This window comes from Pseudonaja textilis, chromosome 2, assembly GCF_049901715.1.
Source record: "Pseudonaja textilis isolate UNSWEBS1 chromosome 2, rPseTex1.2, whole genome shotgun sequence".
In the NCBI taxonomy this organism is placed as follows: domain Eukaryota; kingdom Metazoa; phylum Chordata; class Lepidosauria; order Squamata; family Elapidae; genus Pseudonaja; species Pseudonaja textilis.
In genome coordinates this window covers 170,268,224-170,292,831 of record NC_141991.1, presented here as the reverse complement: position 1 = coordinate 170,292,831, position 24,608 = coordinate 170,268,224, and the positions used below count along the sequence as shown (strand labels likewise).

Sequence of the window (24,608 nt, the reverse complement as noted above, 5' to 3'; positions counted from 1 at the left end):
TCAATTGTGGGTATTTCAAAGTCTTTCCATTTTTGTGCATATAATACTTCTGCAGCAGTATCATATATAAAAATAATATCCCAGGATTTCTAATTGACTCTCCATTAATCCCAACCCAAAAGAAAAAATTGTTCTGAATTTATCTTTAAAATTTGTTGTCATTCTCTGTATTCAAACCCATTTTTTTTTTTTTGCTTTTTTACAATTAGGCATGATAGGCATCATTAATTTGTTCATTCATTCATTCATTCATTCATTCATTCAATTCAATTCAATTCATTCATTCAAATGTTCCCTATTCTATTGCCTTTCAGATATGTTAGAATTCTTACAATTCCCAGACCAGGATGGAACTGTGTCTAGAATTGTAGTCTAAACACCCATAAGGTATCCTATTAAGGAAGGATGTTATACATTTAGTGTATCTTATTGGAGTGATTTTTCCATCAAGATACTAGGGCCTGTATGAATACAGTTCTCAAAGTCTGTTTCTCCAGTACAGCTGCTAAATCCTCATTTGATACTTATAACACTATTTTTTAAAAAAAAAGTAAAAAATAAAAACACCTGGCTGGATGAGAGTGACATAGATGTATATAGGAAGGATTGCAGTGTAAGCTCCCTCTCCCAACTCTTATTAAACATAATAAGAGAGCTTTTCTCAGCTCTTATAATAACATATCCAAAATCTTACATGGACTGTATCAGCTGAGAGGCTAGAGTTCAGAATGACGTCAAATGTCTTATAAGCCTTGATTGGTTCTAAGATTCTAAAACAACAGTTAAAGCCTGTCCTGCCATTGACTTTAGAATGGAGAGCCAATTCTTTGATTTTTCATTCTTATCTGTATTTTTTTCCTCAACTCCTCTGAGGATCCCAAAGCTATTTCCCCACATTTAAGAGGTAATTATATTGTTATATTATATTACATTTGTAGTATATTATAATTATTCTATAGTTTATTTTTAACTTAACATTTACTCTTCTCATGGGTGTAAATATTAATCAAGAAGAATATCCATTAACTGATTTTCTATCTTGCAAATATATGTCTTTGCAATCCCATGTTTTGGGATTTTTGCATTCCAGTTAAAAATTTAAAGCGTAATCAAAATTGGATTTTTTAAAACTTTGTAGGAAAATATAGGCATTTATTTTACAACAAAAAAGACTAAATGTGTTTAATTTTGGTATGATTACACATTAAATGTTTATTACCTTCAAGTAGGTAACTGGTAAACCAGTGATGTATGCAAACTCTACATTGCAGATCCTACCAAATTTGTTACAAATATTAAAATTATAAAGCTGGCTGTATAGATTTCCTGTTTCTTTTGTTACTACAGAACAAAAATGATTGGTCATCTGATGTCTTTTGCTAATTCCTACTACATATTCCCAGGTCATCCTAATGTCAATTCTGTAAGATATAGATTGCAAGAAAACTAGACATTAGCTTTATTAAACTAAGCAAGATTGATTTTGGTTTTACCTGATGAGATTTTCCTATTTGTACTAAGATTTGCATTTTAATGCTGATTTTTAAAATTTAACCCTTCTTGCAAGTTTTAGACAGTAGAAAATTGCAATAAGAAGGCAGATAAGGTGATATATAAGTGTGTGTGTGTGTGTGTGTGTGTGTGTGTGTGTGTATGTGTATTTTTCTTCATGAACTTCAATAATAGCAAAGTCCACTTTTGTTATTGAAAGTTGTAGGTAAAAACAACTTCTCCTAGATTCTTAGATGTAAAGTTATCTGCCCATAAAGAATCTATGGGTTTAATAGTGATCACCTCTATAGAAGCTATTTTGATTTCAGAAATCATGAATAAATAAAACATTTCAAAAATTACAAACTGAAGATCTATAACTGAAACACCAGGAAGAAATCTTTGCTTTAAAAGAGGATTGTTAGACTTTTCAGATGAACCAATAAGTGTAGGTCATTGATGTGGCAATACTAAGGGATAGCAGAAAAGAAGACAATGAATCAGAGAAGATCAAGATCAAGAAGATAATTGATCAAGAAGATTAAGATCTGAAAACTGAAGTTAAAAATCATGGCACAAACCATAATAAGTCATGGTGGTTCCAGTGATCATAAGCAAAATGGGCACCACACCAGAAAATTTTGAATGGCACTTGGAAATTCTGTTCATTGAGAAAATTCTCAATTGTCAATTACAAAAGGCCAACTGCTTGGATCTGCGTATATTAGGCCGATACATTTTGACACCCTAGGTTTTTGGGAAGAACTTGATATGTATAAAAATCAAAATCTGCTAAAGTATTGGAAGCTGTGATTTTACATTGTTGTAATTAATAATATGGCAGAGAGGTAAAGTGTTGCTGTGACCTTCTTGGTCATCCTTCTTAATTAAAGTGGAAGATGGACCATAAGGCAAAGGCTTAAGGCTTTAGGCTTCACTTTTAATTTGCTTTTCCTTTAAAACTTTCAACTATGAAAGTTCTGTGGGTTCAGGGAGAGACTATTCAATGGTGAGGAGTTCAAGATAAAGATTGACTCAAGTTGATCTCACCTTATGGTGAATATGTGACAGTTCGATGTGGTTCTCTTGGAAACAACAGGGAAGTGTTGCAGGGATGTTTTCTGGGTATTCCAGTCTAACAAACAATCTTTGGATTTCCTAGTAGTGTCCTAAGTTAGACAATCCAATCCTGCTTCACTTGACTCTGCCAAGGTCAGCTCGATGCTGCCACCACCCAATAGATATTGGGAACAGAAGTATCTATGAACATGGCACAGTTGAAATTACAGGGACTTTCATGTATACTGTACATGGTTACAATTACACTGTAAATGACCAACATAACATAACTAATTTGTTCCACTTATTTGGACATTGGATAAGTCATGTTTCAAATTCCAGTGTAAAATGCATAATATCTATACTGAGTTTGGAGATCTGGGTATGTATACAGCCTGGTCAATGGCTTTGTTAATTGTTGTTGGAATACCTTAGCCATATATCTCAGTGTTGTACTATATAAGGTTTTTTAAAATAATATTTCTATTCTCTCTGTGTGTATATGTGATGTAATTGTTTTTGTATAATTTTAATTATTGTGAGCTGCCCAGAGTCATGTATTCGAGATAGACAGCTATATAAACACAGATAATGAATGAATCTATAAAATCAATAAAGCTTTATTGCCTTGAATATCCCAACTAAAAATACAACCATTTCTTGCAGGTGCTACCTAGACCTAGAGAGATACCTTCTTGCATAATATAATATAGTAGCCTCTTGGTAAAGGTGGAAATGTTTGCTAAACAGAATCACTAGCAGGTATGCCCATATCTTTTCACAGCTAGCCCTTCTAAATTGCAGGTTTCTTGGCTAGTGTCTATAACACCTAGGCCATATGGCTTCTTTTTTTCCCCATTCCCTTTTTATATAGAGTTTATATAACATCTGATCTTGGTTTGCTCAACTTTGGGATATCCATCCATCCAGTCATTGAATCATAAATATAGATTCCCAAGCTTAGTAACTCCCAAAACTCCTGAAGTTCAACAAAACTGGATTGAACCAAACTGGATCAGAATGATGCATTCTATACCATGAGATGGTAAACTTTTTCTCTAAAGGGCAAGATCTCTTACTCCCTCTCCAAGGGAGCTGGCAGCAGGCAAGTCTAGGAATGTGGCAGCCATTGGAGAGTACTGGACACTAGTAAGGAAATCTCTGATAGGTTGCCACATCCACTCAAGTTATGCTTTTCCTGATCTTTGGCCAGCTCCTTTGTCTACTATCTGCCCATCCATTCATAGCTTGTGAGCCATATAAAACAGGTGGGTTTCTCCCATGGAGTGTAGTTTGCTAACCCTTAGTTTATACCTCCATGCTCATTTTCCAGCTGAATGGAATTTTCTTTTTTAATATTAGAAAAAGCTTATTTTCTGGCGTCATATCTAAGTACTCACTGTGATAGACATTCAATATCTGGCTGGACACTGTGGAAAATAGGATGAAAAACCCATCCTGGAACTACCTTTTCCCTTTTCTATTTGTCCATGACAGACTAGAAATCCTAGGAAACCGAATATACGGTATTAAGGTGGATGCACAGAAAGATGGAAGTTGGAATAGAGTATACAATTCCAGTTTTCTTGTTACATGCATGTACTGAGCTTCTTGTAAAGGTTAGGGTTAAAAACACAACAGGTAGCAACATAATATAGTCGTTCAAAGCAACTATGATTATAGCACAGTTCTTATTACTTTTGTTTGGAACTCTTCCACGAGATATTAATCAGTCAAATGCAGAGACATATTGGAGGTAAAATATTTCTTGGTCAAATGCAAACTGAATCTTATGCAGAGAGGTCCCATATACATTAGGTACACACCCATCCTTTCTGCAATGCTTAGGTTTCACTCTTTTGAATTCCTTCCAAACCAACAGAAAGTTGGAAAGTTGCCAGCAGAACGGCCTTCTAAAAAAATGAATCTGACCAAATGTGGTATGCAGAAGAAGCCAATAAAAGGAAGATAACATTGAATCAGGCCACAGCAGGTGGAGGAGAAAAGAAACTCCCCTAGTTTTCCTCCACCCCTCATCCTTAAGCACCCGTCTCCTCCCTTCTGGTCACATGACCCAGAGTGTAGCTACTATTAAGGGGTTGGAAAGAAGCCATGATCTTTGTGCTTTCCCTGGCTTTTTTTTTTAAAAAAGCTACCTGATTAAATCTTTACATAGAAGATAAAACACTTTGAAGCAATAGCACATCCATACTTTCTATTTGACCCATTGCCACTATGGGGCACTCTGCTTCCTGAATGCAGGAATGAATAAATGGATGTCCTCTCACTTTGAGACAATTTCAAATTCATACTCCAGCTGTGTTTTCCAGATTTGATTCAGATTTGCTGCTTTCTTACCTGAGCCTCTTCTTTTGTCTCTTTGAGTCAGTGTTGACATCTGGTGGTTGCCTGCACTGGTCCCTGCAGTTCTCTTGGCAAGATTCATGAAGGGTTTGCATTTGCCTTGTCTTCTTTTTATGACTGAGGGGGACTAACCGAAGGTCACCCAGCTGCCTTTGTGGCTATGGCGGGAATCAAGTCTCCCTGTTTCCAGCCTTGTGCCTTAAATACTACACCAAAAAGCTCTCCTTAAGCCCTTTAGAGTGGATGATTTCCAACTCTTCCGTTCTGATATTAGCCCCCAATCTGATTGGCTTCAGTGTCTCGTTTCATTTCCTCCAGTGACTGATTGTTGCCTTTGGACAGCTATTGGTCAGCAGTTGATTTTTCTTTTCTTTATCTTTTTTCTTTTCTAAAAATACATAATTTTGTGGTTGATATAATAATGTCTGTTAAATTAATGAACTAGCCACAACCATAGACACTCATTCTCCATTTAATCCTTACATCTCCTACTTTCTTTTTGTTTCTATCCAGTCTGGATGATGTATGCTTTCTTGCTTCCTCCACACCCCTGTCCATAGCACTATATAGTTCCCTTCTCTTCCTGTAAAAATATTCAAGAGAAGACTTTTGTGCATTCTGGGAACACTGTGCTTTGCTTCTATAGAAATGAAATATTAATTCTTCCTTGCAACAAAGTTTCTTTTAACCTACCATGAAAACAGGAAGAAAAGAACAACCTGTGCCCTATATCTTTGACGTTGTTATATCACAGGAAAAGAGAGAGAGAGAAAAAAGAAATGTCTGTTTTTGTGTCAAAGTGATAAATACGAAAAAGGGATGGGGATCAGTGGTGGTATGCTACCAGTTCGGCCTGGTGCGGCTGAACTGGTAGTAAAAAAAGCCTCCAACGATCAGCTGAGAGGAGGAAAGAAAGTCTCAGAGATCACCTGAGGGGAAAAAGAAGAGAAAAGCGCAGGAACAGCCCTCCCACCCACCTCTGCGCTTTTCTCTTCTTTCTCCTCTCAGCTGATTGGCGCTGCGGGCCTCAGCCGGTGTGTGGAAAGCTGCGCGCCTGCGTTAGGAATGTGCGCATTACGTGCGCATGCGTGCGCAAGCGATCACTGAACTAGTAGTGGCACAGGAAGGATCCCACTGCTGATGGGGATGAACACATCCATGCGTGCAAACATCTAGAAAGCAAAGGAAAGGCTCTGAGACTACTGAACAATCAACCATTTTAAGGTTTTGAAGTTGATCTAAGAGACAGCTTCAGATGGTATAGGATACCCTCCAAGTTAACACCTTTGTCTGTTAGTTACAGTTCAAGCATTGTGTTGGCAGAAATTACATCAGAGGAAACTTTGGGGTTTTCTTACTGTGGTAAGTTTAGTTTTTCACAATCAATACATACCTTATTTAAAGGCATGGTTCCCTATTTCACTAAGTCAACTGTGGTTGCTTTGCAATGGTGAGAAGAATTAACATTTTTTTTCTCCAGTAATCATTTCAAGCCCATTGACACCTCTCATGATAACATGAGAGATACTCTTTCCTGATTTGAGCTGTAAAAGCCACTGTGCTAAAATAAGTATGTAATGGACTGTTTATTGTGTTTATCTCTACTTAGTGGAGAAGTTGAAAGATGAAGTTAATCCTCCTATATCTATGCCTTGTAGGCATATCTTATGCTGGTCCGGTGAGTATTTCAGAACCAGACACTTTATTGCATTTCATTTTTTTTTAATTCCCTGCTTGTGAAACTCAGTCATACATCTATTTCTTCCTTCTCTCTAGCTGCGCAAACCACGTAGGGCAGGATATGGAAGCAAAAGTGAAGAAGTACGTATATTTTTCACCTTTTTTTTTTCCACTGAAAAAGAGGCCTTGGATTTATTAATTCAAGCAAAAATTATCCTAATCCCACAGGTTAACTTTTCTCCCATCACTCAATCCATTTGTGGATGCTCAGAGTCACTATCTAGTTTGAAGATCATAAAGTATGCAAAGTCAGAATGGAAGGACACTGTTAGAGGACAAAGGTGAAGGACATACATTGCCTTGAGAGGACCGTGGGTCAATTTCTAACACAGATAAAATTATGGTGAGGAAATTCTTAGAAAACAAAGCCCATTTAGATGTGTGAATAATCTAGCTGGCAGTAAATGAACTCATCTTTTTAAATGCCTAAAAGTAAAAATAAAACTTTCATATATATTTTCAAAGCACCCCTTTCCTTTAAGAGGAAAAATCTGGAAGAATTGGGATTTTTTCTGGGTCCAGATGGTTATGTTTAAGGCTATGATCTCACTTTTTTTGAACATAGAACCCACTGGACTATTCTGAAGTAGGAGTTGCAGGCTTGAATGGTCAGTAGTCAATTTTATTTCCAGCATTGAGAGTGATGGTCAAGAAGTTTTGGTTTCTCAAAATTGGAAACTTTAACATGGGTGGACTTCAACTTGCAGAATTCCTTAACTAGCCACGTTTTAATAAAATGGTAAGAGCCATGGTGGCACAGTGGAATGCGGTTATTGCCAGGCTAATTCTGCTGCCTGCCAGCAGTTCAATCCTGACCGACTCAAGGTCTGAGTCAGCCTTGAGTTCATCCTTCTGAGGTCAGTGAAATGAGGATCCAGATTGTTGGGAGCAATATGCTGATTCTGAAAACCACTTAGAGAGAACTGTAAAGCATTGTGAAGCAATACATAAGTCTAAATCAGGGCTGTCAAACTCCTGGCCCACGTATCACATGCTGAGGTTGTCCAGCATGTCCAGTTTAGGGAAGGGGGGGAAAGTCCTGATACGTCATGTGACACAATGACATGAGTTTGACACCCCTGGTCTAAATGCTATTGTTATTGCTAAAATGCTGGTAGTTCAGCCTAATGAACAATATTCTCATTTACCCAAAAGACACAAGGTAATAAATGTATTTTCTTACAGATGATGCAGTTTGGTCCATATGGTTATATAAATCCACCACAAGTAAGTCTTTCTTCTTCTTCTTGGAAGAATAGTACTATTACACACAATGAAATGTACAATAAATGAAAATGAATCTTGAAATTTAAATGTGTTACTTTTGAAAAGTTACTGTGAGAATTGGAGAGAAATCTGTCACTACTAAGAAGCTTCCAGCTCACTCAGTGTGAAGGTAGGAAGGAGATGGTATTGCTTTCATCAGATTTTATTTACTTTTAACTTTATTTTATACTAGGATATGCCAGTTCTTAATATCCTCTGAAGCAAGGGATATAAACAAAAGCAGTTGAAAACAACATTTCAGCTTTAAAAGGAGTATAATAAAGGGCAGATTATAAAGCAGCTTTTTTGAAGCATGACAGACATAAAAGATGATCTGACATAACATTCTACTTGCACTAGCGTAAATTCTCCTTAGAGCCAACCTCAGTTGGTCATGCCCCTGTAGTTTTTATTGCAATAATATGAAAGTGATTTGCCTTTGCCTTCCATATCAACCTTCCTGCCCACATACAACCTTGAAGTTTCTTCATCTCCCATCCAGGTACTAATCAAAAGGGCTGTGCAATGCTTTGGATTTAATTCAGAAGATACATCAGAAAGAACAGGAATAACCAAACACCTACTGAACCTTATTAAAGAAACGTTCCAGAAAATGTTTTTTGACTTACATTGCACAAATCCTACTAACCAACTGTGATCCTAATTAGGTTTTCACGATAAGCCAAAATCAGCTGCTGCAAATGAAACAGTGAATGTTTTGCATTGGGAGGATGTGTCTCCTAAAAATGGTTAGAAAGTCATTTTTGCACTATGGGCAGCAAAATGTGAGGATGACACTCTAAACAAAATAATCTAAACATAAAGTCAAACTTCTAGAAAAAAATGCAGGTTAAATGTCCTCCAGTAATATCACTGCATCAGTATCCATCAGGGACTTGTTGCTGAATAATATACATCTGATCACTTAGATATTACCTGTGTCCACTCCCCTAATTCTGATTCTAACCTGGTAATACGTTTATTACTGTACATCCAGTACAAACCATACAAACATGCAGGCTTCAATCAAAATTCTTCTCCTGGTCTGGATTATTGAATGATATCCCCATGACACTGCAAAGTTGAAAGGTCTCTTGAGTCTTAAAACTATATAATGGTCTTAAAACTATATATCTGTCAGTTGGAAGTACAACAGTACTTCAACTGCTGTCACCTTGCTAATTGCGGGCTAATTCATGTTAAAATTTTGCAGATATTCTCATATCTTTGAATGCTAACATTATCAGGACAGGAGGATCCTACTTTGAGTTCCTACTGAAAATACCCATTAAAATTTCATACTATGTTATGTGGGATTCTGTACAACCCATCCAGTAGTGGGATCCTACCTTAGTCACTATCAGTTCGGTGGGTGATTGTGCATGTGTGCAAGTGCATGCACCTCTAATGAACACACCAGTGGTGGAATTCAAATTTTTTTACTACTGGTTCTGTGGGCGTGGCTTGGTGGGCGTGGCAGGGGAAGGATACTGTAAAAGCTCCAGACAGAAGTGGTGTTTGCTGGTTCTCCGAACTATTCAAAATTTCCGCTACCGGTTCTCCAGAACTGGTCAGAACCTGCTGAATACCACCTCTGGTGCACACCCCTAACAAGCCAATTAGCTGAGAGGATGAAGAAACAAAGAGCTAGGAGCGACCCTCCCACCCTCTCATGTGCTTTTTGGTCTTTTATCCTCTCAGCTGATCAGCTGATCAGAGGCTTTTGTTTCCCCTCTCAGCTGAATGGAGGCTTTTTTCTTTTTACTACTGGTTCAAGTGAACCGGTCTGAACTGGTAGCATACCACCATTGAACCCATCTCTTCCAAAAAAATATGCTTCCGTTCTAAATAGAAGGGAAGTGTCTTCTACCAGGGAAAATGTTAGATTTCTTCCAGGCTACGTAATGCTTTTCTAATTGTATCCATCTATACCTGTCTAAATCTTGCAATATCCACTGAAAATTTCATGTAATAGAAATATTAATCAGTGATGTTATTTCCATAGAATTAATCACCCATGTTCTCTTTTTTTAATGCTTGTTCTCTTTCTTTTACTTGCTAGCCACAAGGGTTTTCACGTGGCTTAGAAAATGGATTAATTTCTAGTTTTATTTTATTTGCTAGTCACCTAGGATTTTCTCAATTAGGTAGATTAGAAATTGGATTAAACATTATAAACAATAAAACAATGTTACTAGCATCATTTTCTAAAATTATTTTAGAAAATGTGTTTGAGATATAATTCAAATATTCTCACTTTGTGTTTTATCCCCTTCATGAAGCCTTTGCATAGAAGAATCTTGTGATACTATCTAAATTCTTGGATAGTTGTTGTTAAAGAGTGCATTTACAGATGATCCATATTTTTGTCCCTAAACCTTCCAAGGCATATCAGAACTGTTCTCTGATTATATTCAGTTATGTTGGCCTTTAAATGCAGAAAACTTGCTTACTATGAATGGAATGGAATGGAATGGAATGGAATAGAATAGAATAGAATAGAATAGAATAGAATAGAATAGAATAGAATAGAATAGAATAGAATAGAATTCTTTATTGGCCAAATGTGGTTGGACACACAAGGAATTTATCTTGGTGCAGATGCTCTCTGTATACATAAAAGAAAAGATACATTCGTCAAGAGTCAAGAATCATAAGGTACAACACTTAAAGATAGTCATAGGGTACAATAAGCAATCAAATCATACTAGGAAACAGTCAATATAAATTTTTAGGATACAAGCAACAAAGTTGCTTGTATCCTAAAGATTTATATTGACTGTTGCTTGTATCCTTACAGTCACAAGTGGGAGGGGATGGGTGATAAGGAGTGATGAGAAGGTTAATAGTAATAGTAGTGCAGACTTTGTAAATAGTTGAACAACGTTGAGGGAATTATTGGTTTAGCAGAGTGATGGCTTTTGGGAAAAAACTGTCCTTGTGTCTAGTTGTTCTGGTGTGCAGTGCTCTATAGCGTCATTTTGAGGGAATGAATTGAGACAGTTTATGTCTGGGATGTGAGGAGTCTGTAAATATTTTCACAGCCCTCTCTCATGAGCCCACCAATACTCCCTCTATCTAAACAATGAGAAGAAATCAAAATGGCATTCAGCCACTACTCTGTCTCCTAAAGCTAGCATGGCTCCTGTAATAACAGAAATCTCCTTATCCCAACTTCATCCATAAAGAAAACAAATCAACTGCAGCTCCTTTTTATATTCCAGGAAACCTGAGGGTTACTCCACAATTCATCGCAAATTGTTATGGTGACAACATCATATGCTGACATTTTTGTAACCAGCAGTTTACTCAATAGTTTCAGCCATGTTTATATGTTATTGGAACAGCGGAGTAGACACTGCCAAAATAAGAGGAAATTGATATGCAAGGGGGGTCCCAAAGCCAGTCCATATCATGCAAGAGTAGAAGCTGAGAAACAACTCCAAAGTGGATCAAACCAGTCAAAATAACAAAGTTGGAAGGAACTTTGGAGGTCTTCTAGTCCAAACCTCTGGTCAAGTAGAAAATCCTATATCATTTCAACAAATTGTTGTCCAATCTCTTTTTAAAAACCTACAGTGTCGTAGCACACACAATCTCTGGAGGCAAGTTGTTCCACGAATTAATTGTTCTAACTGTCAGGAAATTTCTCCTTAGTTCAAAGTTGCTTCTCTCCTTGATTAGTTTTCACTCATTGATTCTTGTTCTGCCTTCTTGTTCTGCCTTCAGGTGCTTTGGAGAATAGATTGACTCCCTCTTCTTTGTGGCAGACCCTGAGATATTGGAACACTGCTATCATGTCATCCCTAGTCCTTCTTTTCATCAAACTAGACATATCCAGTTCCAGCAATGGTTCTTGGGTGCTCCTCCAGTACCCATCATCTTTGTTGCTCTTTTCTGTACTCTTTCCAGAATCTCTACATCTTTTTTACATTGTGTTGACCAAAACTGGATGCAATATTCCATATATGGTTTTACCAGGGCATTATAAAGTGGCATTAATACTTCATGCCATCTTGATTCTTTTTTGACAGCTGCAGCACACTGCTGGATCACAGAAGCTGCTACGTAGGAGCCCTAAATTTCTGTACATTTTTGCCATCTAAAACCTCTTAGTCTTGCAAAAAATCAACTACAGTGGAAGAGCAACAAAGTACAACATTAAACATTTGATTCCCATGTGCTGAAACACTACACTAATTTTTTTTTAAAAAAAACTTTTATTTCAGATTGCTGGTTCCTTTTATGGCTACCATTCAAATTACCCACAGATGTTCTCCCAGTGGCCTATATTGCCTCTGCAGAGATTTTTCCTCTGGCCACAATCAGCCTCATCAACCCGTCAAGCTTCTAAGGTTCCCCAACAGAAGCCTCAACAAATTCCAGGAACTAAGCAGCCCAACGAAAGGCCACAGTTACCACCACAACAGCAACCAAGATATCAGCAGCCACAACCTCTGCCAAAACAGCCACAAAAGACCAACCCATCTCAGACTTACCCACAAGTACCATTTCAGCATCCTAAGGAGGGAAAACAGCAACAGCAACAGCCCCAGGTAAATGAGTAGATTTGAAATGATTATAAGATCTGCAGTGGTGCAATGGTTAGAATGCAGTATTGCAGGCTAAATCTGCATTCCACTGCCAGGAGTTCATTTCTCACCAGCTCAAAGTTGATTCAGCTTTCGATCCTTCCATCGTTCAGAGGTTGGTAAAATGAGGACCCAGATTGTTGGGGGCAATATGCTGACTCTGTAAACTGTTTAGAGAGGGCCAGGAAGCACTAGGGAGTGGTATATAAATCTAAGTGTTATTGCTAATTGTAGAATCCTGAAGACATCAAATAAAAACAAGAATTATTCTTCTTGGGAAATAAACCTTCCAAATTGGAGTAGAGGATTTGAAGAAAGAGATTAGGAGAGGAGAAAATGTTTACTCTGTTCATTAGTTGGGTCAGTTGATTCACAATTGCATCAGGTTATTTGATTTAGGCTTAATTTAGTTTGCTAATTTTGCAGCCATGGTTTGTCAACTAAGTTTATGTTCAACTTTGTGTACAAACCCAGCTGATACTGATCAAAACATAATCAACATATTTCTGTGTACCATGTAATACACCAATACAGAGTGTGATAAGAGCTTGTCCTAGATGTTTCTCAAGGTATAATATTTACTCAAGAGAATACTGCATGTATCTACTCAAATGGACTCCACAAAAGCTTATGTCAAATAAATTTATTAGCCTTTAAGATGCACCAAATCTCTTGGCTGGCTTAGCTGCACTTGACTAACATAATACACGTGACATTTATTTATGATCAAAAATCAAAGACAAATTTGTAAAACATCATTAAGTTGCTCTACAGAAGGCATTGTGTTGGATTAATATACGTACCACTCTGGGAACTTATTTCAATCTTGGAGCTGACTGGCACTATTTATTTTCTAAACATTTACTGTGGTTATTTAATTAGTTTTCTGGGAGACTCCATTGGAATATGTACAGGCAGTAGTTGCATAAAAATAAAATAATGTGCATTGGAAGGAAATTTGCACAGACAGAACAGAATAACAGAGCTGGAAGGGATCTTGGAGGTCTTTTACTCAAACCCCCTCCTCAAGCAGGGGACCTACACAAGTTCAAATTCATGGCTGTCCAGACTCTTTTTGAAAGCGTCTAGTGATGGAGCACCCACAACTTCTGAAGGGAAGCCATTCCACTGGTTTATTGGTCTAACTGTGAGGAAATTTCTCCTTAGTTAAAGGTGGCTTCTCTCTTTGGCTGGTTTCCATTGCTTGTCTTGCCTTCTGATGCCTTGGAAAATAGGATGACACCATCTTCTTTGTGGCAGCCCTTCAAATATTGGAACACTGCTATTATGTCACCTTTAGTCCTTCTTTTCACTAGACTAGTCATACCCAATTCCTGAAACCGTTCTCCATATGTTTTAGCCTCTAGTTCCCTATACATCTTTGTTGTTCTTTTCTGCAGATTCTCAATATATTTTTTATATTGCGACCAAAACTGGATGCAATATTCCAAGTATGGTCTTATCAAGGCTTGTTCACTTAATAAAAATCATGGTTACCTAGGATCTAGTTCCATTTGGATTTACAGGTTATAACCTAATAGTGTTGTCACTATACCATTTGTGTGTTCAGCTTCAAGTCCTCATGTTGGAAATCACACACATTGCAATCCTTTGGTGTCTTCTCAGGAGTGAAATTCCATCAGCTTAAATGGCACTTATTGCCTGGAAGCAAATATTAAATAGCTTGGGTGCATCTATTCAGAGAAGTATTTCCCCCATTGCCCATATTATTTAGAATTAAGCTACCAGAACAGAAATATTTTGTAGTCCTTTCAGTAACCCAAGACTGCCTCAAAAGATTATTGTGCTGCATTCATGGCATAGTGACACTGCAATTTTTTTATGTTGTAAATACATAACAGCTGGTTCCTTTCCTTTTGCAGGGTTTTCCTCCATATTCGCAACCACCTTGGCATTTTCCACAGGTGAGTCAATTATTCTTAATGTAGAAATCTGAAGCTGGTTGATTATACAGTAGTTTTATAGTTTATTGGTTTGGGTCTGTTAAAAAAATACCTTCAGGAGACAGGGGTAGAGATAGAGATTGTGATATAAAAGTCCGTGAGTGGTATATATTGCCTTAGTGGAAACATCCTTCCTGTATTCAAACATGAGATAAAACCTGTTCTGGAAATATTATCTATTATGACGTGCTCATGCATTCTCCTGCAAAAAAGAACTAAACCCAGCATAATTCTTACAAAACACTAAATCATTACTGTGGCCTTAATCAACTTTAAGTCTTCAGATGTATGGATTTCAAGTCCAAAATACTTATCTGGCAGGGTATTCTGGGAATTAAAGACCATATATTTGGAAAGTGTCCAATGAGTTACAGTTATGAATCGAATAACCATTAGATTGTATTCTCCTTTAGTCATGAAGCCCACGAAGTGAGTTTTAGTCACATCTGCCTCACAAGATTGCCAGGAAGATAAAAAGGAGGAGATAAACTCTGTGTGTGCCTTGACTAAATGCACCTTTTGTGGAGCTCTTTGACATTAAAATACATTTGAGATGGATGAAATTTTCCCTTTCGTTTGCCTCTAATGCTTTTTAGGAGAGGATAGCAATTAAATTGTTATATTTGTGGGAGGACTGTTTGTGTTAAAAATCAGCAGGATTTAAGATGCCTGGCTAACCATTGTTCAAGGAACCAGTGTTCTTTATTTCTTTATTTATGACATAATACAATCCTAGAGACATCACCTTAAAGCAAAGTGTACATGCAAAGAACTGGAAAAAAAAATGCAACACTGATTATCCATTGATGATTTAAAAGAGCACAACTAAACATCTTTCAAGGAACCAGTATGCTCTGTGTATTTATTGATGATGTAATCCTGGGGACATCACCCTAAGGCAGGAGTCTCCAAAACTGGCTGACTGAGGAATTCTGGGAATTCATGTTTTAAAGTTGCCAAATCTGGAGACGCTCACCTTAAGGCAAGATATCAATGAAACATGGTTACCATTTAATTATCATGACAATTTCAAAGCCATCTGACCATTGTTTTTACTGTAGATTTTTGGTCCAAGAGGCTTCCAATCAAAACACTATGGGCAGGGGCGGGTTTCAAAATTTTTAACAACCAGTTTTGTGGGGCATGGCTTAGGTGGTAGGTGTGGCTTGGTGGTCATGTGACTGGGTGGGCGTGGCTTGGGGGTCATGTTATTGGCTGGGTGTGGCCAACTCAATATCACTCACATCTTCTCGCCTGGCCTCTCATGACTGTGGGGATGCTGCAACAGTCATAAGTGTGAACAATGGTCATAAGTCACTTTTTTCAGTGCCATTGTAACTTTGAATGGTCACTCCACACAAGCAAAGTACCAGCAAAGGAGGGGAAAAAAAACCCAGGGAAGTTCCTGAGACAGGAAGTCTAGTCCTGCCAAGAATATAATAAGAGTTATTGGAGAGACAGTTTCTGTAAGCAACACCAGAATGTTTCTTTCCTGTCTTCCTTACAGGATTAGGCCAGTAATTTCTTCTAACAACCGGTTCTAGTGAATAGGTGCGAACTGATAGAATCCCACCCCTGACTATGGGTCTTATTAGGGAGAGAGATATTCTGTTTTGAGAGTTATTGTTTCTTTTGATAAAGTGTTAAACCAATTCTTTTAGCAACCAAACCAACTCTTCAATATCCCTTTTTGTCATGCCACTAAGTTGTAGTGGCTTGGTTTCCTACTGAAATTAAGTAGCAAATAACAATTTGGTGTCTAATTGTTACTAATTATGGTAGATATGGTCCTGGAAGTATTTTAAATGTTTATTATTTTTTCCTGTTGCCTGCCTACCATAACTGTATAACCTCACCTCACAATGTCAGTACTAATCTAATCAGAGTAACTAAGGTACCACACCACTTGTAGCTCAAACATTCAGTTACGTTGGTCTGGGCAACCAGATATTTTTAGTCCCAAAATAATAAAGCCAAAATCATGAACAGGAGTAAACAGTCCTGAGATTATATGAAGTCCTTCTCTGATAAAATATGTGGTCCCTGCAACTCTTTCTAATATTTCATTGGCAAGCTAATCAATATGATCTGTTACATAAATAGCTTACTTGTATATCACTACTATTAGAAAGTGACAGTCAATCAGATTTCTCTTAGCCAATCTGGTGAACCTTTCATTATTACTGTGATTGTCAATGCTCTGTTTTTAGAGGCAAAACTGTATATGAAGAATGTTCTGTAGAACATTTCTTAAATAAGCTGAAAAACGACTAAAACGTATACCACATATTTCTAATTTTATAATAAATAAAATAAATAAATAGATAAATTCTGCCGTTCTATGCTAAGTGAGTACTGAAACCTTAAGTGTACATCTTACTTACTATGAAAAACTTTTAAAATGGTGAAGAACCCTTTTACTTCTGAATTTTGTATTCTGTTTTTAAGATGTTTATTGAGTTTTTAAATTCACATATTCTCTTAATGTGCAAGTAAAAACAAACTAATGAAAAACAAACTCTTAACAATCCTAAAAAGCTAATAGAAATTCTCATAGTAAATGTGTCCTTAGTTAAATTTTCCATTTAAAAAATGTCAAACAATTGAGTGAAATAGAGGGAAAGCTTCAGTACTTAAAGTTGTGTAATGCAACTGAAGAAAGATTTCAACTAAATACTTCAGCAAAAGAATAAACATAATAAAATATACTTTATTACTCCACTGATGTTTTTCTAACTTTGGTTTATAGTTGTATCTTCAAACATGAACCATCCAGCCATCACTGTGATATAAACTCTGTTGTCATTGTGCTTATATCATACAGTGATGACCTAGAAGGCACTATGAATGAGTAAAGATCCTGCCAATATATTTTTAAAATCTTTTCAGTTTCCCAAGTGCTGACATTTACCAACTGTTGAAAAGAGGGATCAGGATCAAAAAAGAGATGAGAGGAGAATGTAATATCTGAAATCCTGACAAAATGCATCTCAGTCTATAATATTTTCTCCAAAGTGTGCAGATTAATAGTTATCCCAGCTATCTCCTAGAACAAATTCATATGTAGTTCAAATAGTCCCACCCACTATCATCTCCAGGGAACCTAGAACATCTATGGGTAGCACCCCTATGTACACCCAAATTATCCCCTATAAAATAATTCTCCTCCCAATGTTGGCTTATGCTCAGGCCACAAAACATAGAAAGACAAAGAGAGGTTTGAATATACATGTGTATATATTTTTTTAAAAAAGATGCAGTTACAAGAGAGAATAAGGTGATCAGGAAAATTAGGGAAAAAGTAATGACTAAAATATTGATAATTTTTTTAATCTCACATTTATTATTTATATAAATAATTCAAGGTGCTGAACAAACGTAATACTCATTCTTCCTCCTATTTACTCCACAACAAAAACCCTGCAAGGTGTGTTAGGTTAAAAGTGAAGGGGGCTGGCCCAGTAGTGGGATTCAATTTTTTTTACTACCGGTTCTGTGGGTGTGGCAGGGGAAGGATACTGAAAAATCCCCATTCTCTCCCCACCCCACTAACCTGCTTTCCAGCTCCGTTCTCTTGTGCAGGGCAACAAAAGAAGACCCAGCCAATCAGCTGGGACTCAAGAGGCAGAGAATGAATGGGGGCAGTCAGAGGTGGTATTTGCCAGTTCTCCGAACTCCTCAAAATTTCCTCTACTGATTTTCCAGAACTGGTCAGAACCTGCTGAATACCACCTCTGGACTGGCCCCAAATCACCCAGCTGGCTTTCATGACTATGGAGAGACTAGAACTCGTGGAACCCCTGATTTCTAGCCTGGTGCCTTAACCACTAGACCAAATTGGTTCTTGATAGATCTTAAATAAGTATACTTGACTGATAAACATTGAGTTATTACTGTCTAGGGAGATTCTCAGTCATCCAGGTTATGGTTGTTTCAGGGGTGCTTTTTCAAGAGGCAACTGGATTTTCTTTCAGCTCTGAGAGATGAAGAAGCTTCTGTGATGAGAAGCAAAACATCTTTGCCTCTTGATAAAGCACCCTTGGGATTGAGTTATTATTCCATTAGCTATTTAATGCTTCCATCCTGTATTTCCCTAATCCTTCCTGACTTATTTATTAATCTCCTTAGCATATGCCATTTGGACAGCCACCTGTCAGCAACGAAGAAGGGGTAAGTATAACAATTAAATGCACTAATCTATATATGAGCTACGAGTAAAGCAAAATCGAGGCATAGTTTGAGAAGAACTACCATGATTTTCAAAGAGACTTTGATTATACCATAGTTGCACACATCACCATATTTAATGTTTGCTAGTTCTAAGGCTTAAGTTTGCTGCGCATTGAATCATATTTCTTTTATCATAATTATGCCTTGGAGGTAAGATCTCTTTAGAATCTTTGGCTTTTTAGGGCAATCAGAAACACCTGATTAAGATATGATTATTTTCTCCTTTGCATTTTTAGACTCCATATTTTGGATATGGCTACCATGGGTTAGGAAATCGGCCTCCTTATTATTCTGAAGAGATGTTTGAACAAGACTTTGAGAAACCCAAAGAAAAAGAACCCCCTAAAGAGAACCCAGCAACAAACTCAACAGTTTCAGACACAAATTCAACCATTCCAGCCAGCCATGGAGAGAATGCTACTCTTTCAGGAATCAGCACGACAAATAATGAGGCCAATTTTCCAGGTCTTTCCAAGAAAATTGTTAGTGGAAACGGAATCCCAACACTTTCTCCTACTGGTCATATGTCAGGACAAAATGAAGCAGCCCAGAATGGCTTTGATCAATCAAATAATAGACCTAAGTCTACAAATACCAATGTTTTTCACAACTTTTTTTCAGGTAGTCAACAACCCAGGGGACGTGGTACATATATTTATAAACCCAACCCAGATATAAGTAATTCAAGACGTAACACTTTAGTTTCTAGAGGAAATCCATCTATGCAAGCTGAAAACCCCGAAGACCCTTGGGTTTATAGAGACAATTCAGTTCACGGAGCTAATCTGCAGAAAATTAACAGTAATCACCCAACTGCAAAAAATAGGCCAAACTCATATGGGGAACAAGAGAATTTTCATTATCCTGGAAATAATCCATCAAGCTGGAGAGCTCATCCTAGCTCTGATCCAGGACCTCAGTGGAATAAGAATCCAGCATATGGAGGTAATAAACAACCTAGTTCTCCATCAGAAAGCCATTCTCTGAACAAAGTGGAAGAAAACATTGATAGGTATCACCCTTCTAGAACACAACAGTCAAATGGTCAATCCCATCATGACATATTTTTGGATACAAGGGGAACTCCATTTGAAAAAGAAGCCCATAAGAATGATTGGATTGAACAGTCCTTTATTCATCCAGATCATCAGAGAGAACAATTTCCATCTTTACAAAACCGAATGTGGAACCAGAAAGATTTAGAGATAGTTAAAGAAACTCCTCCAGGATATAATTCAGCGTACTCCCCAGGTTCTTTTCATCAGAGGGAACATGCTACTTATTCTGATAAGAATTCTTACAGGCAGCAAGATCCTTCCTTTTATCCCAAATTTTGGGATGACAAACAGATTTTCCCTACAATAGAGCGTCCAGGCCAAAGAGAAAGGCCATCTTATTCGCCCCTTTTGCCTTCAGATCAAATGCACAGGAGCGAATATCATGGAAGCATTCAGCAGGAAAATGAATTATATTCCAGGCAAAATATACAGCCCCATGAAAAACATTTGGCTGACCCTGATATTCAATACCAAAATCCCCCCTATAATCCAAGTGAGCACCATATAAATCCCAAATATTATACAAAACAACCAGCCGATGAAAGAGGCAATTTGCCATATGAGGAAATTAACAGATGGATTCCAGAACATTCTCCAGTTCGTGGTTCAGAACATTATGAAAATGTTCCATATCATATAAGCAATACACATGGTCACACAGAGAAGAATCTGCCCTACTCTCCACCACAAACTAGTCATATTTTCCAAGGAAGATCACCTTATGATGAAAGAGATACATGGGCCACCAAAGTGGCTGACCCATCTGCTCTCAAAGAAACATCATCCTATTTTAATACGTACCCCTCAAACATCAGAAAAAATCCAACATATGCTGAAGATACATGGCGAGCTGTACATATTAGTGCACCCATTTCAAGTAATAATGGTCCTGGAAGGAGAAATTATCCTAATACAAGTGTATATCCAAGAGAACACGAAACCATCACCTCTCAACCTACTATCAATTATTTTTGCTGTGCAGGTGAGTCCCCAGGGGGAAATGAAAATATGCTGGCACCTTTGAGAATTGCACCTCAATTCAATCTGGTTTCATGGGAACAAAAAAGTAGTCCAACTTATCCAGAAGGTAGTCATGCCTTGTATGCCAGACGTCCTGCATACCTAGCTGGTATCCAGTCTAATCATTGGAACAATTCTTTAAAGTCTAATCAAAGAGAAAATCCAGGTGACTTTGGGGAAGAAGTAGCAGATCTAGAGATGAGTCTTCCATGCTCCAATTCTCTATTAGGCCAAACAAGTGATCATGATACTATCTATGAAACTGGATTATTTCCTTCCAAGGGTATACTTTGCTCTAAAAATAGTATCAGAGGGGATGGCCATAGTGTTCTTGCTCATATTGTGGAGGTAAATCAGCCCAAGAGAGAGTTTGAAAGGGCAACTTTAAGGTTTCCACAACCACAAAGCATAAGAAATGAAGCTGCCAGTGATATTGATAGGAAGGCTCACCGTGCAACACAAGGGTTTGGGTGGACACCATGCTTTGGAAGTTGGTTAAAACAGCATATATCTAGTACTGGAGACCCATTAGTGGATCAGCCTTCTGATGTCTTTTATTTAGAGAATTCAATGCATGCTGGAAAACCTATCATGCTGCCTGAACCCCAGCCAATGTCTAGCACAGTCCCATCTCAAGATGTAGGAGAAGATCAATTAAAACTCACTTCTCCAGAAGAACAGATGGGACAACCAAATGAAAGGACAACAGATTGTTTACTCTTCCAAGATGAGTGATATATTAAAAAGAACCTTCTTTTCAGAATCTGCAAAAGCAGAATATATCACAAATGGAAAACTAAATAAATATGTCTGCAGCAACTATGTCTATATCTTACCTTAAGTTCAAAGGCAGATGTTTGAGTGCAGATGTAGGTAAATGTAATGAAGACATCTATGCTGTTCCAAAATAGATTTGACATTTATCAGCTGAAATCTATAGATCATGTTTCTCCAATCAGGGGCTATCCAGATTTATCTGATTTGCATGTCTAAAAGCAATAACGGCTGGGATTATTGCAATTGTAGCTCATCAATTTAAGACAACCTTAAACCAAACCTAAGACAGTCTTGAGGAAATTGGGTTGGGATAGGGAGTAGTAGAGAGTTAATCCAATCAAACCCAAAGAGACAACTTTCTACCTGAATATTTTATTTTTAAAGTGTTATTCTGGTTGCTTTTTTTTTCTTTTGTCTCTCTTCCCACAAATGGATAAAGTCTATCCATAACATTTTGCCCCTGCTCATCCTTCTGTCAATGTCCTGTATGTGTTTTGTGGTATTTTTCCTTTACAATTATCACAAATGCAAAACTAAATAAATATGTCTGCAGCACTACATCTGTATCTCACCTTAAGTTCAAAGGTAATTGTTTGATTAATGGCTAATTTTATATGTAAATATATGTATGCATGCAGAAACTGCCTATCTGTGTTCAGATGAATATATCTGCTAATATTACAAGCCAAATATTATGTCTATGCAAGGACCAAGTTTTCCCATGCGCTTTTGGCCTCAGTTTGTCCAGAAAGAAAAATGTTGTCATCAAACACAGCACATCAATAACATTTTGTACTCTTCTTTGCTGGGGTACAAATGACTAGGTTAAAATAAATGCACTTTCACTCCTTTTCTGAAGCTCTTTGACATTAAAATGCATTCATTATGGGCAGAATTTTTCCTTTCATGTGCCTGTGCTAATTTTTAGCAGAAGATGGCAATTAAATTGTCACCCTTTTTTGTTTTCAGCTTTCCGTTCAGAACCAGCAGAATTTAAGATGAGTTTACAGGAACACGTCTAACCATCCTCCAAGGAACCAGTGTTTCCTATTTTGTTATTGATGATATAATATAATCCTAAAGACATCACCTTTAAAGCACAGAGTCAGAAAAAATGCAACACTGATTGTCCATGGATGATCCCTCCTATCATTAAGAAGACAAAGACTATCTAAAGTAGGGCTGACAAACTCTTGGCCCGCGGGCTGTGTCATGCGCTGGCCCTGCCCAGTTTAATGAAGGGGGGAAAAGTCCTGATATGTAACGCCACCTTGATGACACGAGTTTGACACCCCTGATTTAAAGCACACATGCTATTTCTTCCTGAATTCTGTTCCTTTTCACACACATGTAAGATGGCTGAAATCTGGCACATAGATTATGTCAATAGCATAAGCCTAAGGATGACAGAGACACACCGTTCTGTTTACTGGAATCTCTAAGACCTGTTTGAGCTCAGCAACCACTTTGACACTTATTCACCAGAAATGCCTTTCATCCTTTTGCAGATTGATGTATATGTTTATTGCTTTTTTTTTCCTATTCCCACCCACATTTCTCCCCCCACAAAGGTTAGAGAATGTATTGTATCGAACTAAGTTAAGAGCGCATGCAATCATGCATAGGAAAACACTATGCTGTTCTGAATACATATGATCAAGGGCAGGCTTATATCAATATTTCCTTTTGGGCAACAGGAGCAGAGAAGTGTCTGTATAGAGAATGAACTGTAACCTTTATTATTCTTTCCAACACCCCCCCCCCCAAAAAAAAACATTAGAAAGAAATTACATAAAGAGGATTGGAAGTTTAATCGATCATCAACAAGACTACTCTGAAGACTGAACAGAATGGGAACAAATTTAGTGTTGGAAAAATAGTATCTCTATAATCAAAGTCAAAAATGAATCAAATCAAGTGGGGGATTGCTGAGAAAGAAACTCCCAATTTCCCCCATTTATCTCTCTGGGAAAGGCAGTTAAATGGGAACTCAGAATGTTTTTGAGTGCTCCATTCTGAAACCCAAACTTTCCTTCCTCTCAATTCCGTGACTCTGAGCAGGGGTCTAGAACAACACACCATGGCCAACATGCCACAACAAACTCACCACGACCAACTCACCACAGGACAACTCAGTGTGGGACAATTCAGCTCCATATTAATGGTTTCATCAAAGTACGAAAACATGGTCAGTTTGAATTACAGTATTGTGACTCTTGTATTTTAGTTTTTTGGATTCACTTTATTTTACCCTGTTTCTCCAACAATACGGCCTCCCCCAATAGGAGGTCCCAGAATGTTTTATAGGCATGAAATGAAATTAAGCCCCTCCCCCCAAATTAAGGCCTATATTAAAACATGCGAAATGGGGGGGAATGGTGGGGGGGCTTGCCATTAGGAAGTACTTTTGTTGCACACCCGGATATGGTGCTGCCTGTGTTGACCCCAATATGAAGTGCCCCACCAACGCTGAGGTCAACATCCAAGCCATCGCCGCCTGCCCGCCCGAAGATGCAAGGGTGGGGGAATTAAGTCACCCTCAAAAAGATGGCCTAGCCATTTTTTGGGGTGGGTGGGCTCAAAAAAAAATAACACCCGGCCTTATTATATGAGAAACACGGTGTTATTATTGGCCACAGTTACATTGAAATTTATTTAACTTGTTTGAACTTTTGTACTTGTTGAATTGTCCTGTGGTGAGTCATCCCACAGCAAGTTGTCCATAGCGATTTGGCCATGGTCCATTGTCCCAGTCTGCTGAGGCAGGGTCTATGCTGCCTTCTCTTTGCTTCCCAGGGCACATTATGCACAGCTGGATGAGACACAAAGGAAGAGAAGAAATACAGGTGCAGAGGTGCCATGTGTTACTTTATATCACAGAAGAAAATACCCTTCTACCACAGCTGGAAAAGAGGTTCAGAAGAATTCCAGAAACTATGGGTGGCATGCTTTCCCTCTCTTGGAATCTTGTACAGAGATTGTACAAAGACAAGTAACTCTATTCTTATGAAATAAGATTACCTGAAAAGCTCCTGCCAAAGGTAGGC

The 24,608-nt window shown here is 37.7% G+C and overlaps 1 protein-coding gene across 3 annotated transcripts; it reads left to right on the top strand.

Moving 5' to 3' along the window:
- Nucleotides 1-785: 785 nt before the first annotated feature.
- ENAM (enamelin) lies at nucleotides 786-22,278 on the top strand. Of its 3 annotated transcripts, XM_087926417.1 has the most exons (9): nucleotides 813-904; nucleotides 6,212-6,276; nucleotides 6,524-6,592; nucleotides 6,691-6,735; nucleotides 7,840-7,881; nucleotides 12,150-12,476; nucleotides 14,396-14,437; nucleotides 18,605-18,646; nucleotides 18,943-22,278. In XM_087926417.1, exons 3-9 carry the CDS (start codon nucleotides 6,539-6,541, stop codon nucleotides 21,517-21,519), a joined length of 3,129 nt encoding a protein of 1,042 aa, XP_087782543.1. In that variant the 5' UTR covers nucleotides 813-904; nucleotides 6,212-6,276; nucleotides 6,524-6,538; the 3' UTR covers nucleotides 21,520-22,278. The 3 variants fall into 3 exon arrangements, with proteins under 3 accessions (XP_026568454.1, XP_087782544.1, XP_087782543.1); XM_026712669.2 differs by lacking the exon at nucleotides 6,212-6,276 and having other exon boundaries at nucleotides 786-904; XM_087926418.1 differs by lacking the exons at nucleotides 6,212-6,276; nucleotides 18,605-18,646 and having other exon boundaries at nucleotides 786-904.
- Nucleotides 22,279-24,608: the final 2,330 nt, after the last annotated feature.